This window comes from Agelaius tricolor, unplaced genomic scaffold (genome assembly GCF_023055355.1).
Source record: "Agelaius tricolor isolate 1412-34295 unplaced genomic scaffold, bAgeTri1.0.p SCAF_46, whole genome shotgun sequence".
NCBI classification, from domain to species: domain Eukaryota; kingdom Metazoa; phylum Chordata; class Aves; order Passeriformes; family Icteridae; genus Agelaius; species Agelaius tricolor.
In genome coordinates, this window is record NW_027269306.1 from 2,518,046 (window position 1) to 2,536,395 (window position 18,350).

General features: G+C 38.0%; 1 protein-coding gene across 2 annotated transcripts in view; it reads right to left on the reverse strand.

The window, feature by feature from the left end:
- The window catches only part of DNAJC24 (DnaJ heat shock protein family (Hsp40) member C24), a 35,082-nt gene that overhangs the window by 6,001 nt on the left and 10,731 nt on the right, over positions 1 to 18,350 (reverse strand). For both annotated transcript variants that reach the window (XM_071455257.1, XM_071455256.1), the window contains exon 3: positions 3,283 to 3,415. In XM_071455257.1, the coding sequence (XP_071311358.1) occupies positions 3,283 to 3,415 (133 nt within the window). The remainder of the gene's footprint in view (positions 1 to 3,282; positions 3,416 to 18,350) is intronic.

Below are 18,350 nucleotides of genomic sequence, written 5' to 3' on the forward strand. Positions count from 1 at the left end.
CACACAGAGCATAACCTGGCAGATCACTGCTATTGTCAGCAAAGCCTGCATTAATGACCAGGTACTATGAAATGAGCTGGTTTACACTAAGTACAACTTTTTCTGTTGTTTTTTTGCCCAGAGCAGCTCGAGAATCTCCACCCTTGGGGACACTGAAGCCAGGCTGAGCAACTCTGAGGACTGGCTTGAGGTAGGAGATTGATCTGCACAGGGTGGCCTGGGAAGGTGCTTCCAGCCTCTGCGATTCTCTGATTCTATTGAGAAGTTTTTCTTCTTTCCAGCTGTGTCACAAAAGCATGAACTTATGGGGTTCAGGGGATTTCTAATGAGAAAAATGTGAAATGGGTTTTATCCACACAAAAAACTTTTGGTAATTATCAGTCAAGTTTGATTTTAATTGCATATTCATCTTTTTTAAGTGGGGTATCAAACAAAGAATGGAAACATCTAAGAAAAAAAAACAAGTCCATTCTTCATAGGTAAATTGTTATGCAGGGTTTTTTTTTCCATCCCCCAAATTTTTCACAGGGACTGTAAGCAAAAGATTCACCACCATAAAAAGGTATTCTTATATGGCAAAACAATGAATTGGAAAAAATTTCAGAAAACATACAAAAAGGCAGTTCTCATAGGATTTCCAGATCAGAAAAAGTTGGATAAGTATTTGAGTCTAACCTCTGAACAGTTTGTGGCTTGTCCCTTCCCCTTTAATTCTATGGCCTGAAGGCACCAAAAAATTAGGAGATTATTGAGAAACCTTCATAGAAAAGCAGTATTAAGATATAAAAGCACATTCACTTGTAATTCTCAACAATTCTAACAAAAAGAAAAGAACCATTGAGCCCCACAGAATTTCATCTCCTTGGAACTTCTCTGGCTACTGAACTTCTGAGCCAAGTAGTTCAGATGTAGTGAGTGTAACACAAGAAGGTACAAACAAACAAACAAACGATCTGTGAAATGAGGAAAGGACTGCAGTGCAAAGGGTTTCCTGCTGGTGGGCAGCCCCACACACACACACACAGAGCCATCCTTCAGATCCTGCTCCCTGGCCTTCCTCTGCACCTTAACTTGCTGCATTCTCTCTCTCATCACTATTCCCCTTGGCTGCTGCCTCAATCCCTTTGTTTCTGTCAGCCTTTATGGCACTGTCTATGGATTTGTCTGGAATCGTGGCTGCAGAAGCAGCTTGACAGGCATTCAGAGGAGGAGAATTTACTTCCCCATCGTTTTGCTGCCAGGGAACATGCTGGAAAGAATGCAGCAGCACTGCACATGTGTGTCAGGTGTGGCTGAAGCACAGGGGGCCTGGGAATGGCACCCTCTGTGCTAAAACAGAATGTCCCACCACCCAACACCTGCCTCAACAGAGGTGCAGCCTGGTTCCTTCATTTACCAAGTCTTTCATGCACAATCTTGAGATGGCTTTTCAAAGAACTCATCTGGATGCAAAAGAATCTCAGAAAATATAGATAATCTTCAAATTACAGTGAAGACTAATTTATAGACTAAGGACATATTTGTATGTCCTTAAATCCCAAGGGAAAACAAGATCCTGATGTAGCTCTCTACTCCAGTGGATGAACCTGACCCAGGCAAAATGGAACTTCATAGTCTGAATTTAAGCTTTAGGTAAAATTCACCAGATGCTGAAAAGATTCCCAACCTAATCTCTAGTATTTCCTTTTTCCTCTGCACGTAAAATTTGTGAAAAGAGAAGGCACAACCAATATTACAATGGTAAGAATACAACAGCATGTCAGAAATTCCTGTTCTGACATCACCTTCAGGCATTTAAAAAATAACTTTGGGATGAAAAAATTATTTAATTCTGATCTTAATATTGTTTACATTACAAATAGAACAAGATCCAACTTTTTTCTATAAAATACCTACTCCACAACTCTGTTTTCACCCCTCCCCCTCTCTTCCCAAAGCCACATGAAGTCTGAAATACAAGGTTATTGTGGTGGTTTTGTATGGGAGGCATTCACAGAGGTGATGAGCCACGAGAAATGTCCTAGAAGTTTTGTTTTGATTCTAATTACTTTTTCTTTTGGTTACTGTTAATAAATTTTTCTTTATACCCTTGAAAAGTTTCAAGCCTACTTTACCTTTCTCCTAATCCTATATCAAGGAAATGAGTTAGTGAATCCAGTAGTGATTAACCAACACTAAACCCACCCCACTCATTAGTACATAACCAGAGAAATCTCGAATTAACAAACCAAACCCACTGCAGTCCTTTAAGTGGAGAATTCCCCCTGTGTATCTCCAGCACCCTCTCTACCCTGCAGTGATGCCACGGTGCCTTTGTGTGTCTCTGAGCTGTGGGGAGTTAAAAATCAGCACGAGGGCCAGGGGCTGATGGTGTGCCAGGGCACAAAGCAGGAATTCAATAACAAGCTGCACAGACAGTGGCCTTTTATCAGCACATTCCGCAGTGGTGGTGGCTCCACGTCAATGCTGGCCCCAGTGTGTCACTGCAGAGTGCCACCGAGTGTTTTCCCCACGGGCAAGCCACTATTATTGACTCCCCCCATTAACATGGAGGGTGGATATACATTTATTGAAGGTTCTAATGGAAGGCTGAGGGACTCCTATCCTGAGGCCAGAGCAGAAAGACAGCCTATCACTTCATGTAATGGTAGCCCATGTGTGACAGACCTGACCTACATTTCCCCCCTTTCTTTCTCACAACAGCCTGTCACTGTTTTAAGAAGCTATTTTCTGAGAGCTATAAAAAGGAATGCGTGCTAAAGCTGCCTAGTTAATATGTTATATTGAAATATTATTTACAAACCTGCTTTAGAAAGGCTACTTTAGACTGTGGATGAATTATGAATGCTACCTAACACCCACAACGTGTCCTAATGGTTCTGGTTATAAATTCATACACAAAGAACACTAGGTGTAGATGGATTAATACTTACATCTAAAACACTGCAACAAAACGGAGCATAAAACTTAAAATTAAGAATAATTAATGAAGCTACCTTTCTAAAATAAAAAGGGCTAAGGTCTGCAATCAGTATAAATTCCATAATAATTCAAACTATCAGGAAGAATGCCCCCTAACGTTTTGTTGGAAGTCATTCTGTGTTTTCAGCAGCTGATGTATGTGTAGCTGAAGCTATAAATAATGGATCCACATCTGAAAGTAGGACAGGAGTGAAAGAAGCATTCCGTTCAGCATTTTAAAACACCATCTCACTACCACTCCCAGCCCCTGGCTTAAATAAAGAGCTGCTGCCACTCCAGCACTCCTTGGCAGGAACCTACCACGCTGCTGCAGGTCATACTCCTGTTTTGTCTCCTCGTTGCCCAGAACTTTCCAGGCCTGGTGGATCTCCAGGAACCGCCGCGCGCGCTCCTCCGCCTCCGCCGCGCCCGCCGCCTGCTTGTCGGGGTGGTACTGCCAACCAAAAACAACAGGACAAAAAGGTTTGGGGGGCTGAGGGTGAGCAGGCTGGGAGAGGAACCTTCCATGATGCTGATCTCATACTCAGCTAGGAGGACACAGGAAAGGAGAAGGGCTAAGCTGAGGAGCCAAAGGAAGGGAGGTGACGGCGCTGGGCACAAGAGGAACCTGCCAGTTTGATTATCCCACTGGAAGGGCAGCAGAGCCACCAGTGGCACAAGTGTCACTGTGTGCACTGATGGCATTTTCTGGATAATTTGCTGATGGAATCACTGCCCTTATGGACAATTTACCTAGAGAAACAGAAAGAGGTACACACAGGGGACCATGACACAGAGACAAGAGGAGGTGCTGGCAGCTCTCGTGACACTCCGCAGAGCTAAACGTATTTAAACACAAATGTAAACACAGATTTAAAATGAAAAAAAAAAAATTAAAAAATATTTAAACATAAAGACAGATTTAAACATAAGCACCAATCACTGGCCTTATGGACAATATACCTACAGAAACAGAAATAGGTACACACAGGGGACCACAACACAGGGACAAGAGGAGGTGCTGGAGGTGCTGGCAGCTCTCATGACACTCCTCAGAGCTAAACATATTTAAACACAAACATAAACACAGATTTATAATTAAAAAAAAAAAATATTTAAACATAAGCACCAATCACTGGCCTTATGGACAATTTACCTAGAGAGTGACTAGCACAAACAGAAATAGGTACACACAGGGACAAGAGGAGGTGCTGGCAGCTCTCGTGACACTCTTCATAGAGTTAAACATATTTAAACACAAATTTAAAATTAAAAAAAAAATTAAACATAAACACAGATTTAAACATAAGCACCACTGTTTAGTTAAAGCGATTACAGATCAATTGAACGCTGCATTACACGTGCCTAGCTTTTTTAGGATTTAAATGGTAAATAAAATATACATGATCAAATATAATTTATACTACATGTAATTCTACTTTTGAAAATATGCCTGAACATCTTTCATTTCTTCCAGTTCAGTGAATCAATAGCCCTTCCAAATACTTAAAATCATGGATCACTGGCTACAAAATTGTGTCATTTTTGTTAAGAAATGATTATTCAAGGACATGGTTATTCAAGAAATCCCCCGTTAAACAGGCAATAATAATTAAAATGGTAACACGTTTTCTTTCTCATTTGTGCAGAGCAGAGGATTCTGACTTGAGTGGTTCCAATGCCTACTGAAAAGGAACCCTCAAAACTCCATCTTCCTGTAGCTTTAATTCATCTCCAGTAATCTCTTTTTCTGCTACTCTAAATTGCTCAGTAGATGTGATGGAGCAACAGGGAACAGCATTTAAGTTGAGAAAGTTCCAAGATAATATAATATAATATAATATAATATAATATAATATAATATAATATAATATAATGTAATAATATAAGTTCCAATATAATCAGGCCTACCAGCTGATAACTGTGTCATAGACCAAGTTTTCCCTTTTCTGAAGCTTTAAGTGGCCTTTATCATCATTTATTTAAGTGTCCCTCCATCAGCTGGGGCACTGAAATGTGATGCAGATTTTAAGATGTACAATACCTGCTCTATAAGTGATTAAGCAGATTTCTGATTAAATGATCTGAGTTTATAATTCATTTTGGAAAGGAAAGAATATTAGTAACGTGTGTGGCTGACAAAATCCCCAATGTAAAGGAGCACTTCTCCTGGAGTCTGTTTGCTCACTGATGGATCTGTCATTGGCACTGATAGGTGTTATCAGTGATGATGAGTTATCAGTACATAAATTAGTGATCAGTAATCAGTACATAAATGCCCTGTACAACAACAGCAGGGATGGCAGAGCAAAATGCTTCCACCTCAGGTTTTTTCACAGGTGCTTTTGCACACACACAGGTGGATGTCCCTCCAACCTCACATATGTACTAAATCCTGGTTTTGTTCCACTTGCAAGTCCCCTCTGCATTCAAGACTCAAGACTACCTTATAGATTGCTAAAAATACAGCTGAAGAACACTTGTGATCCATAAAGATTCCTCCCTTTTCTATCTCATCAAGTGAAGATGACAAAATTCTAAGGTGCAAACAAAACCAAAAATCTTGGTCATTGCATGAAATCATTGTATTCTATATAGACAACTGCTAGGTGTTTGGATTGGCCACAAAGTCCACACCTTCTCAGATCAGTGTCTTAGAAATACAGAGAAAAGTTACTGACTGACTGCCCAAAGCAGACTCAAGCATACTGGCTTCTCTCCTGCCAACAGTGTTGAGAAAACACTCCCACAAAACTGGTCACACTTTCCCTTTGCTGCACCAAAACCTTGTCTGACTGAGAAATGATTCTGAACTATACATGAAGGAGACAGCCAAATACAGGAAGCCACACACTACAAAAGTACTGTGGAAAGATAATAATTGATGCAGAAAATTAATTATTCTTCAGATTTAACACATAGCCCTTAACTCCTTTCCTACAGATTTGGGAAATTTAGTTTCTGCAGCATGTGCAATTTTATGGTCTCCATGCCTTCTGAACCTATTTGCTTCTTCCTCTCTTGGCCTTTCTCACCTAATGCCTTTAGCAAACTACATCTACACGAAGAAAAATCCTCAAACATCAGCTCTTCTATTCTAATACTCCTCTTATTCTTTTCTTTTATTCCAGTGACCCCATTTCATCTGGATTACTGTTATGCTCTTACTGACTTATTTTCCCACTCTCTAGCTCACTAATCAAAATCCAGGAATTTGTCTGCAGCAAAAATCCACTCTTGATTCAACTGCCTTGCTCTTCCCTCCCCAAGAGAGCAAACAAAGTGTCTCTCTCCAGTTGTTTTAGACTCTGTTCAGCCACTCAGACACAGAGGAGACTTTACTAAAGTACTGAAGTTCAGAGGGAGCACTCTGATGTCACTACTTCACAGAATGCACAGGGTTGGAAGAGACCTTCGAGATCATTGAGCCCAACCCAGCCCCAACAGCTGAACCAAGCCCTGGCACCCAGTGCCACATCCAGGCTTTGTTAAACACACCCAGGGATGGAGACTCCACCACCTCCTTGGGAATTCCCAAAATTCACAGAATTCACAGAATCACAGGGTTGGAAGAGACCTTCAAGATCACTGAGCCCAACCCAGCCCCAACAGCTGAACCAAGCCCTGGCACCCAGTGCCTCATCCAGGCTTTGTTAAACACACCCAGGGATGGGGACTCCACCATCTCCCCAGGCAGCCATTCCAGAACTTTCTCACCTTTCTGTGAAAAACTTTTCCCTTCAGACACAAATCACACTCTTTTTTGGGAGTTTCCCTCACTCCTGGTCACCAGATTCTTGTGTCTGACCCTGCTCCCTCTCCAGAGGAGCTGCCTGCAGAAGCAGAGCAGGGGCTTTGGTTTTGTGTGGCAGGAGGTGAAACAGGATGGATTCGGGTGATCTCCTCTTCCCTATTCATTGTCATGGTTTTGCATGGGAGACATTTTTATCTGTGGAATGCAGTGAGAAGTATGATTTCCATCCAGCTATGAATTAGCTTAAAAAAAAAAAAATTCACAACCTACACTACAACACCTTCTGGAATGTGTAAAAAGATTATTTATATTAAATAATAAGCACTGATGAAAGGCACACATTGACAGCACCCAGTGAGGATCAGCTGAATCCAGCTCAGTGGGAGCTTTACAGGCCTGAGTTTTACACTGGATTTGTAATGATTTGTAATCTCCTCCTAAACTGTGGAAAACACAACTTAATGTGACCATTTAATATGGTCAAACTTTTACTCACAGCTGCTTTTCCACACACCAGATTGAAAAAGATGGTTATTTAGAAAAGGTTTCAAAAGTGCTATCCCTTCTCATTTAGTAATTAATACATTACTGTGGCTCTTTTGCCTTGTGTATAAAGGGTATTCACTCCAAAAACAAAAGATGCACCACATCCCTAATTCTAATTCCCTGTATTTCAAACCAGAAGCCTTCATTTTCTAGGAAAGCTACTACTGCTTCCAAATTTTAAATCACTTTTTGTAAGTGAAATATATCTGCTACAGTGTATTTTCACAGATAACTATAAAAAACTCCTCTCTGCTGAAATGACATAACTTTTAAGTAAGCCACTTAAAATGTAAACTTGCTTTTTTCTGACTGAGGAAACTGAAGAGAAATCAGTTTTATTTTTTTTTTCCAGGATCAAACTAAGGAGTACTCTCTACCTTCTACAGCTTTGTCTTTCCTACTTTCCAATATTTTCTGCAAAGTTGTCAAACTTCTGCAGAAATCTTCAGCAGAAAATAAAAAGTAATATAAAAAGGATGAATCAAATGCAGCTGCATTAAATTCCTGACCTTCTCTTCTGAGAGGATTATTTTGGAGAAATATTTTCAGATTTTAAAATTTTTATTATACACCATTTAGATTTTTTTTTCCCCATAGAGGAAACCATTTTTAAGGCTCTAAAATTCAAAAGTAATGACAGGCATAGAACAATAGTATGACAGGCAATAGTAATGACAGGCATAGAACAATGATGAAACCACCAGAGCTCAAAAATTCAAGTTAAATTATTCTGGACTTACTATTATGAGTCATAAAGTAACCATTAAATAGTGAGGAAAACCAACACTTACAGCACAGTAAATTTTAAACAATCTAATTTATTAAAGATTTTTAACTCTGAAATCATCTACAGTCTCAAGGAATCACCTTGCTAAATTGAACTGACAAGTTTAGACAAGTCTTGAATCCCTGCTTTATTTCCATAGGGGATGTGTGCCTCTATTTGAATAAGGGATATATTTGAAGCTGGAGATGTGCCCTGAGTAAATCAAGAAGGAGGATTTTAGCAGAGGATTACTTAGATGCACCAAGTATTTCTACCTTTGAAAGAACTACATCTAATGACTAAACCTGACCTTTAAGCAAGAGCAAATGATAGAATATTAATATCTCAAATTAACTCAGTAGCTCAGCATCCCTTAACCCTTTCTCCATGCTAGGCATAGAGTATTTTTATAGCTAGACATTATTTTATCCATGCAATGCAATGAGAAATATCATTTCCATCTAACTATGAATTATCTTTAAAAAAAAAAACAATTTTCACAACCTATACTATAACACCTCCTGGAATGTGTAAAAAAGATGTGTATTTATATCAAAAAACAAGCAGTGATGAAAGACACTCAGCAATGGTCAGGGAAGAGAAATTCAATCCAAACTTGACAAAGAGAACACTCTTCCTATCTGGTGCAGGCACATTTTTGATGAATGAAAGAACTGAATTAAAACTGCAAAGAGAAGAGATCCAAGCCATACAAAGCTGGTGTGCAAAGGCTTGGATGGACTAAAATGGCAGAGGTGGAAGTGGCCCTGGATGAACACAGGAGGAGAGCAGGATGCAGCACTGCCAGCCCTGTCCTGGCACAGGGAGCTGGACACTGCTGCTCAGAACAGAAAATAAGGATGGGGAAAACATTGGAAGCAGCTGGATGAAGAGAGAAACCCAAGCCATTATTTCCCAGCCACATGGCCAGACTCATGGCTGGGAATGCAAGAGGATGAAACTTTGACTCCTCATGGGAACTGCACAGATTCATACCAAGCAGTTTTGAATCCCATTATCAGTATTAGGGGGTTCAATCTATTTATTCTTTTATCAAAGCTCAATATCCAACGGGCAATATATTCAAATTTCAGAATCAGAACTTCTGCCCCTCAGAGTATTAAGTCCAAACTGTTATTTTACTTATAGCACACTATGGCGTAAAAAAAATTAAAATGGGTTTAAGCAAGCCTCATGCAAACAGCTTTGCTCTGTACAAAATTAAACAATCATGCTGCACTTTGACAAAATGAACCAGTCAGTACCAGCGTGTCCCTTGCAATACAATGAAGTTCATCCTTTTAACAAAGAGACAAGATCAAATGTGCACAAATTAATGTGAACATAAAAATCCCAAAATTGGGAGCTATTGGAAATTGGGAGCTGTTTAAAAGCATTTGTCCTGCTTTATTCTACATGTACACATTATCAGATGTAATTGTCATTATCCACAGGTTAAGCAAATGAAGTCAGGACAAAACCTGTCAAGTGTTCTCATCTGACACATCCATAGGTCGATGTGAATCTGTCTGCACGTCACAGAGCCCATCATAACACTTCACATCACATTAAAAAGAAGCTGCAAGACAGCCAGCACTAAGCAGGAAAATATTAACTGGCGATTTCCTATTTAACTTCTGACTGAGGCTGGATTCTTGTTACATTTCCCTGCCTTAGAAAAAAAACCAAAACAAACCACCTCAGTCAATTTAATGCCAGCCTGTTCTTAGGAGGAAACTCCTTTGCCCCTGCTTACAATATATGTAGTAAATACCACTTTTTACTGAGACTTGCCAATAAATCTCACCCCCTGACACAGTGTCTGTTCATACTCAGTTTTTGGCTGCTCTGCCACAAATGCCAACAAAGGGACCAATTAATGAAAACTTTCTTGATACATTCCCAGTGGATGAATGTCTGCCTTGCAGAAGGTACCTTGACAACATCCATCTCACACAGGCCAAATGGTTGCTCTGTGGTAGCAATTAAGACACCACCAGCCTTGGCTAGATTTAAACCAACAACCAAATCTGTGTAGGTCTGAACAAATACTCATAGAAATCTGGAGAAATTAACTGCTAAACAAGGGCTGGATTGGCTCATATAATTGCATCCATTTCTCTGGTTATTTACAGACCATGAGGACACATTTTAGTAAGAAAGCAATTACAATTCCCAAAACAAAATCTCTCAATCTGGCCACAATATGTAAGCCACATCTATAAATATCTAAGAAATCAACAACTACTTAAAATTATTGCAAAAATCAAAATATTATGGTAAGCAGACATTTCCTTTGTACTCAGTTTTTTTCTCTCTCTCAACAAAAAGACTCTGTTCAGTCTTCATCTTCCCATAGCTCTGGCATCAAATTTGGACAATTAAGCTTAGTGCAGCATTCCTCCTCTTTCTAAAATTACATTTGGAGATAGAGTTTTGTTGCTTTGATCCAGAAGTGCTCATCAGAGGGACTCTTGCTGCAGACTGTGAGCAGGAGAGGTCAGTGTGAGAGCTGCTGGGAAAACCCTGCCTCCATTGCAAAGTTCAGACTGACTTTGGGGGTTTTTTTTAATGCAGGGTACCCACCCTGAAATCTCTGTCCTCAGACGGTTTAAAATGCGGCTGATCCAGGCCCCCAGCCCTCCTGAACAAGTAATTCTGCTTCTGTTGGCCTCAGGGCTCAATAAATTAATGTTTAAAGCTATCCAAGATATTAAACTTCTGCATCTGAAACGCTATCAGCTAAGTTTAGCTCGGTGTAGGAGAGTGGGTTCCCCTCACCACCCCAAATCCTGCCAAAACTGCACATTTCCAGTTCTGAACTGCCATCACAGGGCTGGCAGCAATATTTTCAAATTATGCAGCGTGTCTTGAAAATTCCAGATCAGCTGATAAAGCACCAACATGTAGAGCTGAGCAGCCTCCCTGCTGGACACAGCACAGAGAAGGAACCATATAATGCAATTACAACACTCTGAGAGCTCTGTAATTACATTCCAAGTTAACACTTTGGCTAATTTTACCTCCATCATCACCTTGAACACTTTCAGCCACAAATCCCCATCAGCCTGTACCAGAATTAACCCCAGATCTGGTATTATATATTATATAGATTATATATTTAATATATAATATATATTATATATATTATATATATTATATGTAATATATATACATAAAAATATAATGCACATTATACATATAATATATAAAATATAATATAGAATATTATATATTGTATATATAATATAGTACATTATATACAATATATACAATATACAATATTGTATATATATAATTATATATATAATATTTTATATGGTATAGAATATAGAATATATATAATAGATTATATATTATAATATATTTTATTCTATATATAATTATATATTATTTATATACTATATAAAAATCAAATATAAAATATATAATATATATAATATATAATATATAATATATATTATATGTGTATAAAATTATATATATATATATATATATATATATATATATATATATATATATATATACATAAATATATATACATAACATATTTTATATATTATATCTTTTCCATGCCTATGTCAGCCCTAGGTGAGCACCCAAGTCTAAAATGAGTATTTGCTCTGGTTGAGGGCAGGCTGGCTGCTGTGCTCTAGGGCCCAACTGTTCTTCTTGCACAATCCATTCTGGCATGGGTTTTAAATCAGAGCACAGACCAAATGATCAGTTAGTTACTTTATTAAACTGGAATTTGAACTTTTGGCTAATAAAATTTAAGAAAAGCACACTTTAGCCACCTGTGACAATCAGGGGAAAAACTGCCAAACGTGCACTTGGCCCCCACCCTGTGGCACTCACTGAAAGGTCACAGCAAGAAGCCATTTTCCAGCTTCACCAGCTGAACTTGTAAAATTAGGGCAGGGTAAAAAAATACACTGCTTTACACACACACAAAAAAGAGGTTATTTACTCAATAAAATATTCTGAAATAGGGAGATGTTTAACTCAGTAAAACAAAGAAGTTTAAACTGCAGGAGAAAACGAGCTAGTTTTGAAAAAATCTTTAATTTAACCATGTCAGCATTAAACTTCTGTAATTCAAGGAGGAATTTCTGAATGAAGAATGTGAATTAATTACTAATGTGCTTATACAAACAAATGGGAAAACCCCACTAATTACCAATAACTAAATAGCCCTGGCATCCCACCTTCCTAGTGCTTTTCAACTCCCAAGTTTCACCTGAAAAACTCTGGAGCCCTGCTCTGTAATCCAAACCCAGCACTGTGGTGCTCTTCACTTAGAATCCTTTTGCCATTTGATCACAGGAGCCATCAGGAAATCTTGCTGCCCTCAAGTTTCTCTCTTACTACTCAGTTTTATTAAAAAAAAAAAAAAAAAAAGAAAAGAACATCTATTTGTAGGTCAGCAGATCTTCCCTTAAAAAATACCTGAGCAAACAGAAGGCTCCATGACTTCAGAGCAAGACATGGACAAAACAAAGCACAGGGTTGAGAACTGGGTCTGTGCTCCTTCTGTGAAGGATGGAGCTGCCCCCAGGGTTGCAGTGGGAAGGGAAATATTCCAGCAATGAAGACTTCCTTCCCTGGCTTTTCCACAGGTCTGCTTTGCATATAAAGGTCTTGTACACTTGCCACCCTGAGACAACACCACAGTGGCCTACATGGTCCATCAGGTACTAATTAGGGAGCATGTTCTGTCAACACTTTCTTGCTCTTCTTCCATTAATTGATCATCCTGCCCAATTAATACAATGCAGCACAGGATTCTGGAATCCTTGAGATCCTTTACCTGGGGGAAGCAAGGAGGAAGGGAGGAAACAGCCTCCCAAAAGGGTCACAAGGCAACTGCACTCATCCAAGACCTGCAGTGACAATAATACCACTGAGCTGAAAGGTTAATTATGTCCCTACCAACTTTCTCTTGAGCCTAAGATTGTTTTTTATCTAAGAATAAAAACGAAAAGCAAAAAAAAAAAAAAAAGCCCCAAACCTACTTCATCTAGCAGGCTATATTATGTTTAGATATGGTAACAGCTTATGAAAAGGAAGAGCTGCAGAACCAAACTCAGTTGACCATTAACAGCATATTTATCATCAGAATGTGTGTGCTTAATGTTATCACTGATAGGTACCAGAGACCAGAAAATAAATCATGGACACACTGCAGCACACCAACCCCACCTATGCACACAGGACAGGTGCCCCACAGCCAAAGCATCAATCAGCATTTCAGAAAAACTGTGAGAAATCAAATACACCGGTTTGTTTTGTTTTGCTTTTTTTTTTCACTTGATGAAACTGCACTGAAGACACCAAAGAGAAAACCCAAGGACAAAGCAGTTGCCAAATACAACACGCTACTGCCACCTAATGCTAAGCTGGGCACAGCAAAGCCCGGCTTTGTTCCTCTACTGCCCCAGCCAAGGGGGCCAGGGCGAGACACGAAGTTTCCTGATGTTCTTCAATATTTGTTCCATCCCCTACAGTCTTCCTAAACCGAACTGCTGGGATCGCAGCCTTTCTTGTGCACAAAGCAAGGAAAAATTGGGAAAAAAAGGGAAAAAAGGGATAAAGAAAAAAAGAAAAGAAAAGAAAAAGGAAAAAGAAAAGAAGAAATAAAAGAAAAAAAAGAAAAAAAGAAAAAAAAAAAAGAAAAAAAAAAAAAGAAAGAAAGAAAAAAGAAAAGAAAAAAAAGTCTTCCTGAACTGAACTGCTGGGATCGCAGCCTTTCTTGTGCACAAAGCAAGGAAAAATTGGGAATAAAAAGGGAAAAAAAAGGGAAAAAAGGAAAAAAAAAAAGAAAAAGAAGAAAAAAAAAGAAAAAAAGAAAAGAAAAAAATGAAGGAAAAAGAAAATAAGAAGTAAAAAAAAGAAAAAAAAAGAAAAAAAAGAAAAAAAAAAAGAAAAAAAAAGAAAAAAAAAGAAAGAAAGAAAAAAGAAAAGAAAAAAAAGTCTTCCTGAACTGAACTGCTGGGATCGCAGCCTTGTACACAAAGCAAGGAAAAATAGGAAAAAAAAGGAAAACAAGGAAATAAAAAAGAAAAAAAAAGTCTTTCTAAACTGAACCACTGGGTTCGCAGCCTTTCTTGTACATAAAGCAAAAAACAATAGGGAAAAAAAGGGAAAAAAGGAAAAAAAATAAAAAAAAAAAAGAAAAAAGAAAAGGAAAAGAAAAAAGTAATGAAAGAAAAAAAAAAGAAAAAAAAGAAAAGAAAAAAAGAAAAAAGAAAAGAAAAAAGAAAAAAAAAGAAAAAAAAATTCCTACACTGAATTGCTGGGATCGCAGCCTTTCTTGTACACAAAGCAAGAAAAAATTGGAAAAAAAAATGAAAAAAAAAAAAAAAAAAAAGAAAAATAAAGACATCCTAAACTGAAATGCTGGGATCGCAGCCTTTCTTGTACACAAAGCAAGAAAAAATAGGAAAAAAAAAAAGGAAAAAAGGAAAAAAAAGAAAAAAAGGAAAAAAAAGGAAAAAAGAAAAGAAAAATAAAGACTTCCTGAACTGAACTGCTGGGATTGCAGCCTATCCTGTACACAAAGCAAGAAAAAATAGGAAAAAAATGTAAAAAAGGAAAAAAAGGGGAAAAAAAGAAAAAAAAAAGAAATTAAAGGAAAAAGAAAAAAGAAAAAAGAAAAAAGAGGGAAAAAAAAGAGAGGAGTGCTCTTATCTCAAAACAGCACAAAACAAGATGAGTTTGAAGGTGCTGTTTGTATTTCAGTGACGTTGCAAAGCGCTCTCTCCAAAATGTGGAACTTGTTCACTTCTGTGAAAAGGATGATGCCAGCTCTGAAACTTGCCTTCCTAGTGCCCAGTCAGGCCTTGCAACATCCTCACTGCCCTGGCAGAATTTAGCAGGGAACATGCAAGGAGTGTCCTCTTCCACTTGCAAAGAGGAGAAGCAGAAAGTGAGGAGCTCCCTGTGACACTCCATCATCTTTTCAGAGATTTCAGCTTCCCCAAAGGATGCCTGTGCCAAGGCAGCTGGACAAAAGAGCAAGGAATTTATCTACTTGATTCATGACTTCATCTCTTCCTCCTTTCTTCCCCCAACCTTTAAGCTTTTGATGACCAACTTTAGCCTTGCCCTAGCTGATTTTGTTATCAGCCCTGACACTAATTACAGCCTGCACTGCCCATCTCCAAGGTGAGTCTTTCTCATGGGAAATGTTCCTCATTTGTGGAAAAATACAAGATGACCATTTCATTTTCCTTCTCCTCTCTGAGAACTTACCTATTCTATGATTTTTTTCCCAACATTTCTCATTGATCAGTTAGCTGGTGGAAATTGTGCCCTGTCTTGTCCCTTCTTCCTCCTTATAAAATGCCATGATAAAAACTGTTGTGCAAGTATCAATCTTCCCACACAATATTCCACTGCTTGCATGTTTTACATACATTATTCATCTTTTCCATATCCTTCTGGCCAGAAATTATCACTGTTACACACAACATCCAGCACAGCACACCTACACCTTTGTCTGAGACAAATAAAATCCACCAGAACAGAAATATTGCAGGTAACACTTTTGTTGCTATAGCTGAACTATAAGGAAGTACTTGCTGTAATTCAAATATTTGCAGCAAAACATCCCCAGGACAGCACTCTGGAGGAAAAAGGAGTTTTCCCCATACATTTTAGTTACTCATTACCCACTGGATAATTTTGAAAGGAAACACCCACAGACAACCCAAATTGCTTTCTTTTAAAACAAGAAAAGAAAGAAAGAAAGACAGAAAGAAAGACAGAAAGAAAGAAAGAAAGAAAGAAAGAAAGAAAGAAAGAAAGAGAGAAAGAGAGAAAGAAAGAAAGAAAGAAAGAAAGAAAGAAAGACAGAAAGAAAGAAAGAAAGAAAGAAAGAAAGAAAGAAAGAGAGAAAGAGAGAAAGAGAGAAAGAAAGAAAGAAAGAAAGAAAGAAAGAAAGAAAGAAAGAGAGAAAGAAAGAGAGAAAGAAAGAAAGAGAGAAAGAGAGAAAGAAAGAAAGAAAGAGAGAAAGAGAGAAAGAGAGAAAGAGAGAAAGAGAGAAAGAGAGAAAGAGAGAAAGAAAGAAAGAGAGAAAGAGAGAAAGAAAGAAAGAAAGAAGAAGAAAGAAAGAAAGAAAGAAAGAAAGAAAGAAAGAGAGAAAGAAAGAAAGAGAGAAAGAGAGAAAGAAAGAAAGAAAGAAAGAAAAGAAAGAGAGAAAGAGAGAAAGAAGAGAGAAAGAGAGAAAGAAAGAAAGAAAGAAAGAAAGAAAGAAAGAAAGAAAGAAAGAAAGAAAGAAAGAAAGAAAGAAATTAGGATGAAATGTACACAGCAATGTGCAACAGGTATGCAGAACACAAAATGGGTGTTCCCTGACAGCTGCACACTGAAAACACAGGATGGGACTATCAATCCAGTGCAGCAAACTCTTGAAAATTACTGGAGTCCTCCAAGTGCAATTTAAAAAGCCCACAGACTAAATTACACCATCACAAACTCATTAATTTCCACACTGGATTTCTTTTTTTTTTTTTGAAGGTGTCTTGCTTAAATATACTTAAAATGCAACTGCTTTTCTCATGGTACTGTAGCATCACCCTGCTACTTTGAACTTCCACACTCTTTGCTACTTTAGAGCCCTTCAGAATAAAAAAAGATCAAGTGTAAAAGTTTCAGTTTCTATTGATGGAAAAGAATCTCAACTGTTGTTTGTATAAACAGAAGAGAACAATTCTTTGGCTAATGAAAATGAGGAGAAAAACCAGAAGCTATGGTTACCAGAAGGTACATTTTTAGAAACAGACTCTTTCATTTCCTTCTCTTTCCATGGCTCCTTATTTTCCTATGAAGAGTGACCCAAGAGCCTTCAAGAGGTACTTCAAAAAGCCCTTTGAAAACTACACTAGACAGCAGGAGAAGAAAAAACAACAGAAAATCCATCAACAACCAGCAAAGGAATGAAGGGGGAAAAAACCACTTAAATTTACAGTAGTATAAAGGTAAAAATAGAAAGGGAATTTTAGATTTTTTCTAAATTTCTGGCTCCTATGCTCACAATTTACACCAATAATATCCCTTTGAACAATGTTCTGTTGTTTAGGCATAGATTATTGTGGCCCTGGTCATATAATAACTCCAGACAAACAAATGGTTAGGAAAACAGTTTAGGCAAATACTACTTTCACGTGAAAGCAAACTCCCAAATCCTCTGTTTTATTATAGAAAAACAACCACAAACAAACAACAACAAAAAAAACCACTCCAGAAAACCAAACAGAGCAGGGTTGTTTAAAGGACTGAAAAACTGGGGGGGAAACCCATCTGCAGGCAAAGCCAAGCACTCTGATACTCACAGCCACCCACTCAGTATTCCAAACCAAAGTGCCACATTCATTTTCCAGTTCTTTTGGAATACCTGCAAACACCCTCACAGCTTTAAAAGATCAGATTTAAGCATAATGCAGAATAATCCAAGTCAAAGCACCAAGCACAATGTTCTGTGTTGCCCCCCTGCCCCAGTCACACATTCAGTATTCCAAACCAGCGTCACATTCATTTTCCAATTTTTTTGGAATTCCTGAAAACAGCCTCACAGCTTTAAGCACAATGCAAAATAATCCAAGTCCCCAGGGCACTTCAGCTGCAGAGTACAGGACTTTTATAAAATTAGTTATTAGCAACCATAACTCCAACACTTGCACACTAAGGTTTTGATTTTTTGTTTTCTTGAAACTAGTTCTTTCAGCTTTCCCCATCTCTGAGAGCAACACAGAATCCCTACAGTGTTTGAAGCCATTTGAGATCTCAAAATAACAGGTTTGGCCCTTGTTGAATTATAACGTTTAAAATGGACATAAAAAGCTACTTATTAACAGAATTTACTCAGTTGTGAAAACCAGTATTAAAAAAACAAAAACCAAAAAACAACCTAAAACACAACAGAAAAAAAAACCCTAACAACAGCAACAATAAATAAAAGTGAGTGTTATTTCAAGAATTCATAGCCACAGTGACAGAACAATTCCAAACATAACTTATGGAATCACACCCACTTGGAAATTAATTTGTATTGTATTTATTCATAGGCTTGAAGGATGTGTTCCTACCTGGACTGATCACTAGTTTGGTGCTCATTTAACTTCTGATTTGATACTTGATTTGGCAAATTTCTCCATTTGCAGCAGGAAAACAAATTTGGCAGCATGTCCCCACAACGCTACAGGGACACTCTTTGAGGGGGAATCCAGGATATCCAGAATATTCTGCTCACTCACCAGAATTCACCACTGACCTTTGGGACACTGGTATTTCATAAGACTCCATCTAAGAAGTCTCAGCCTT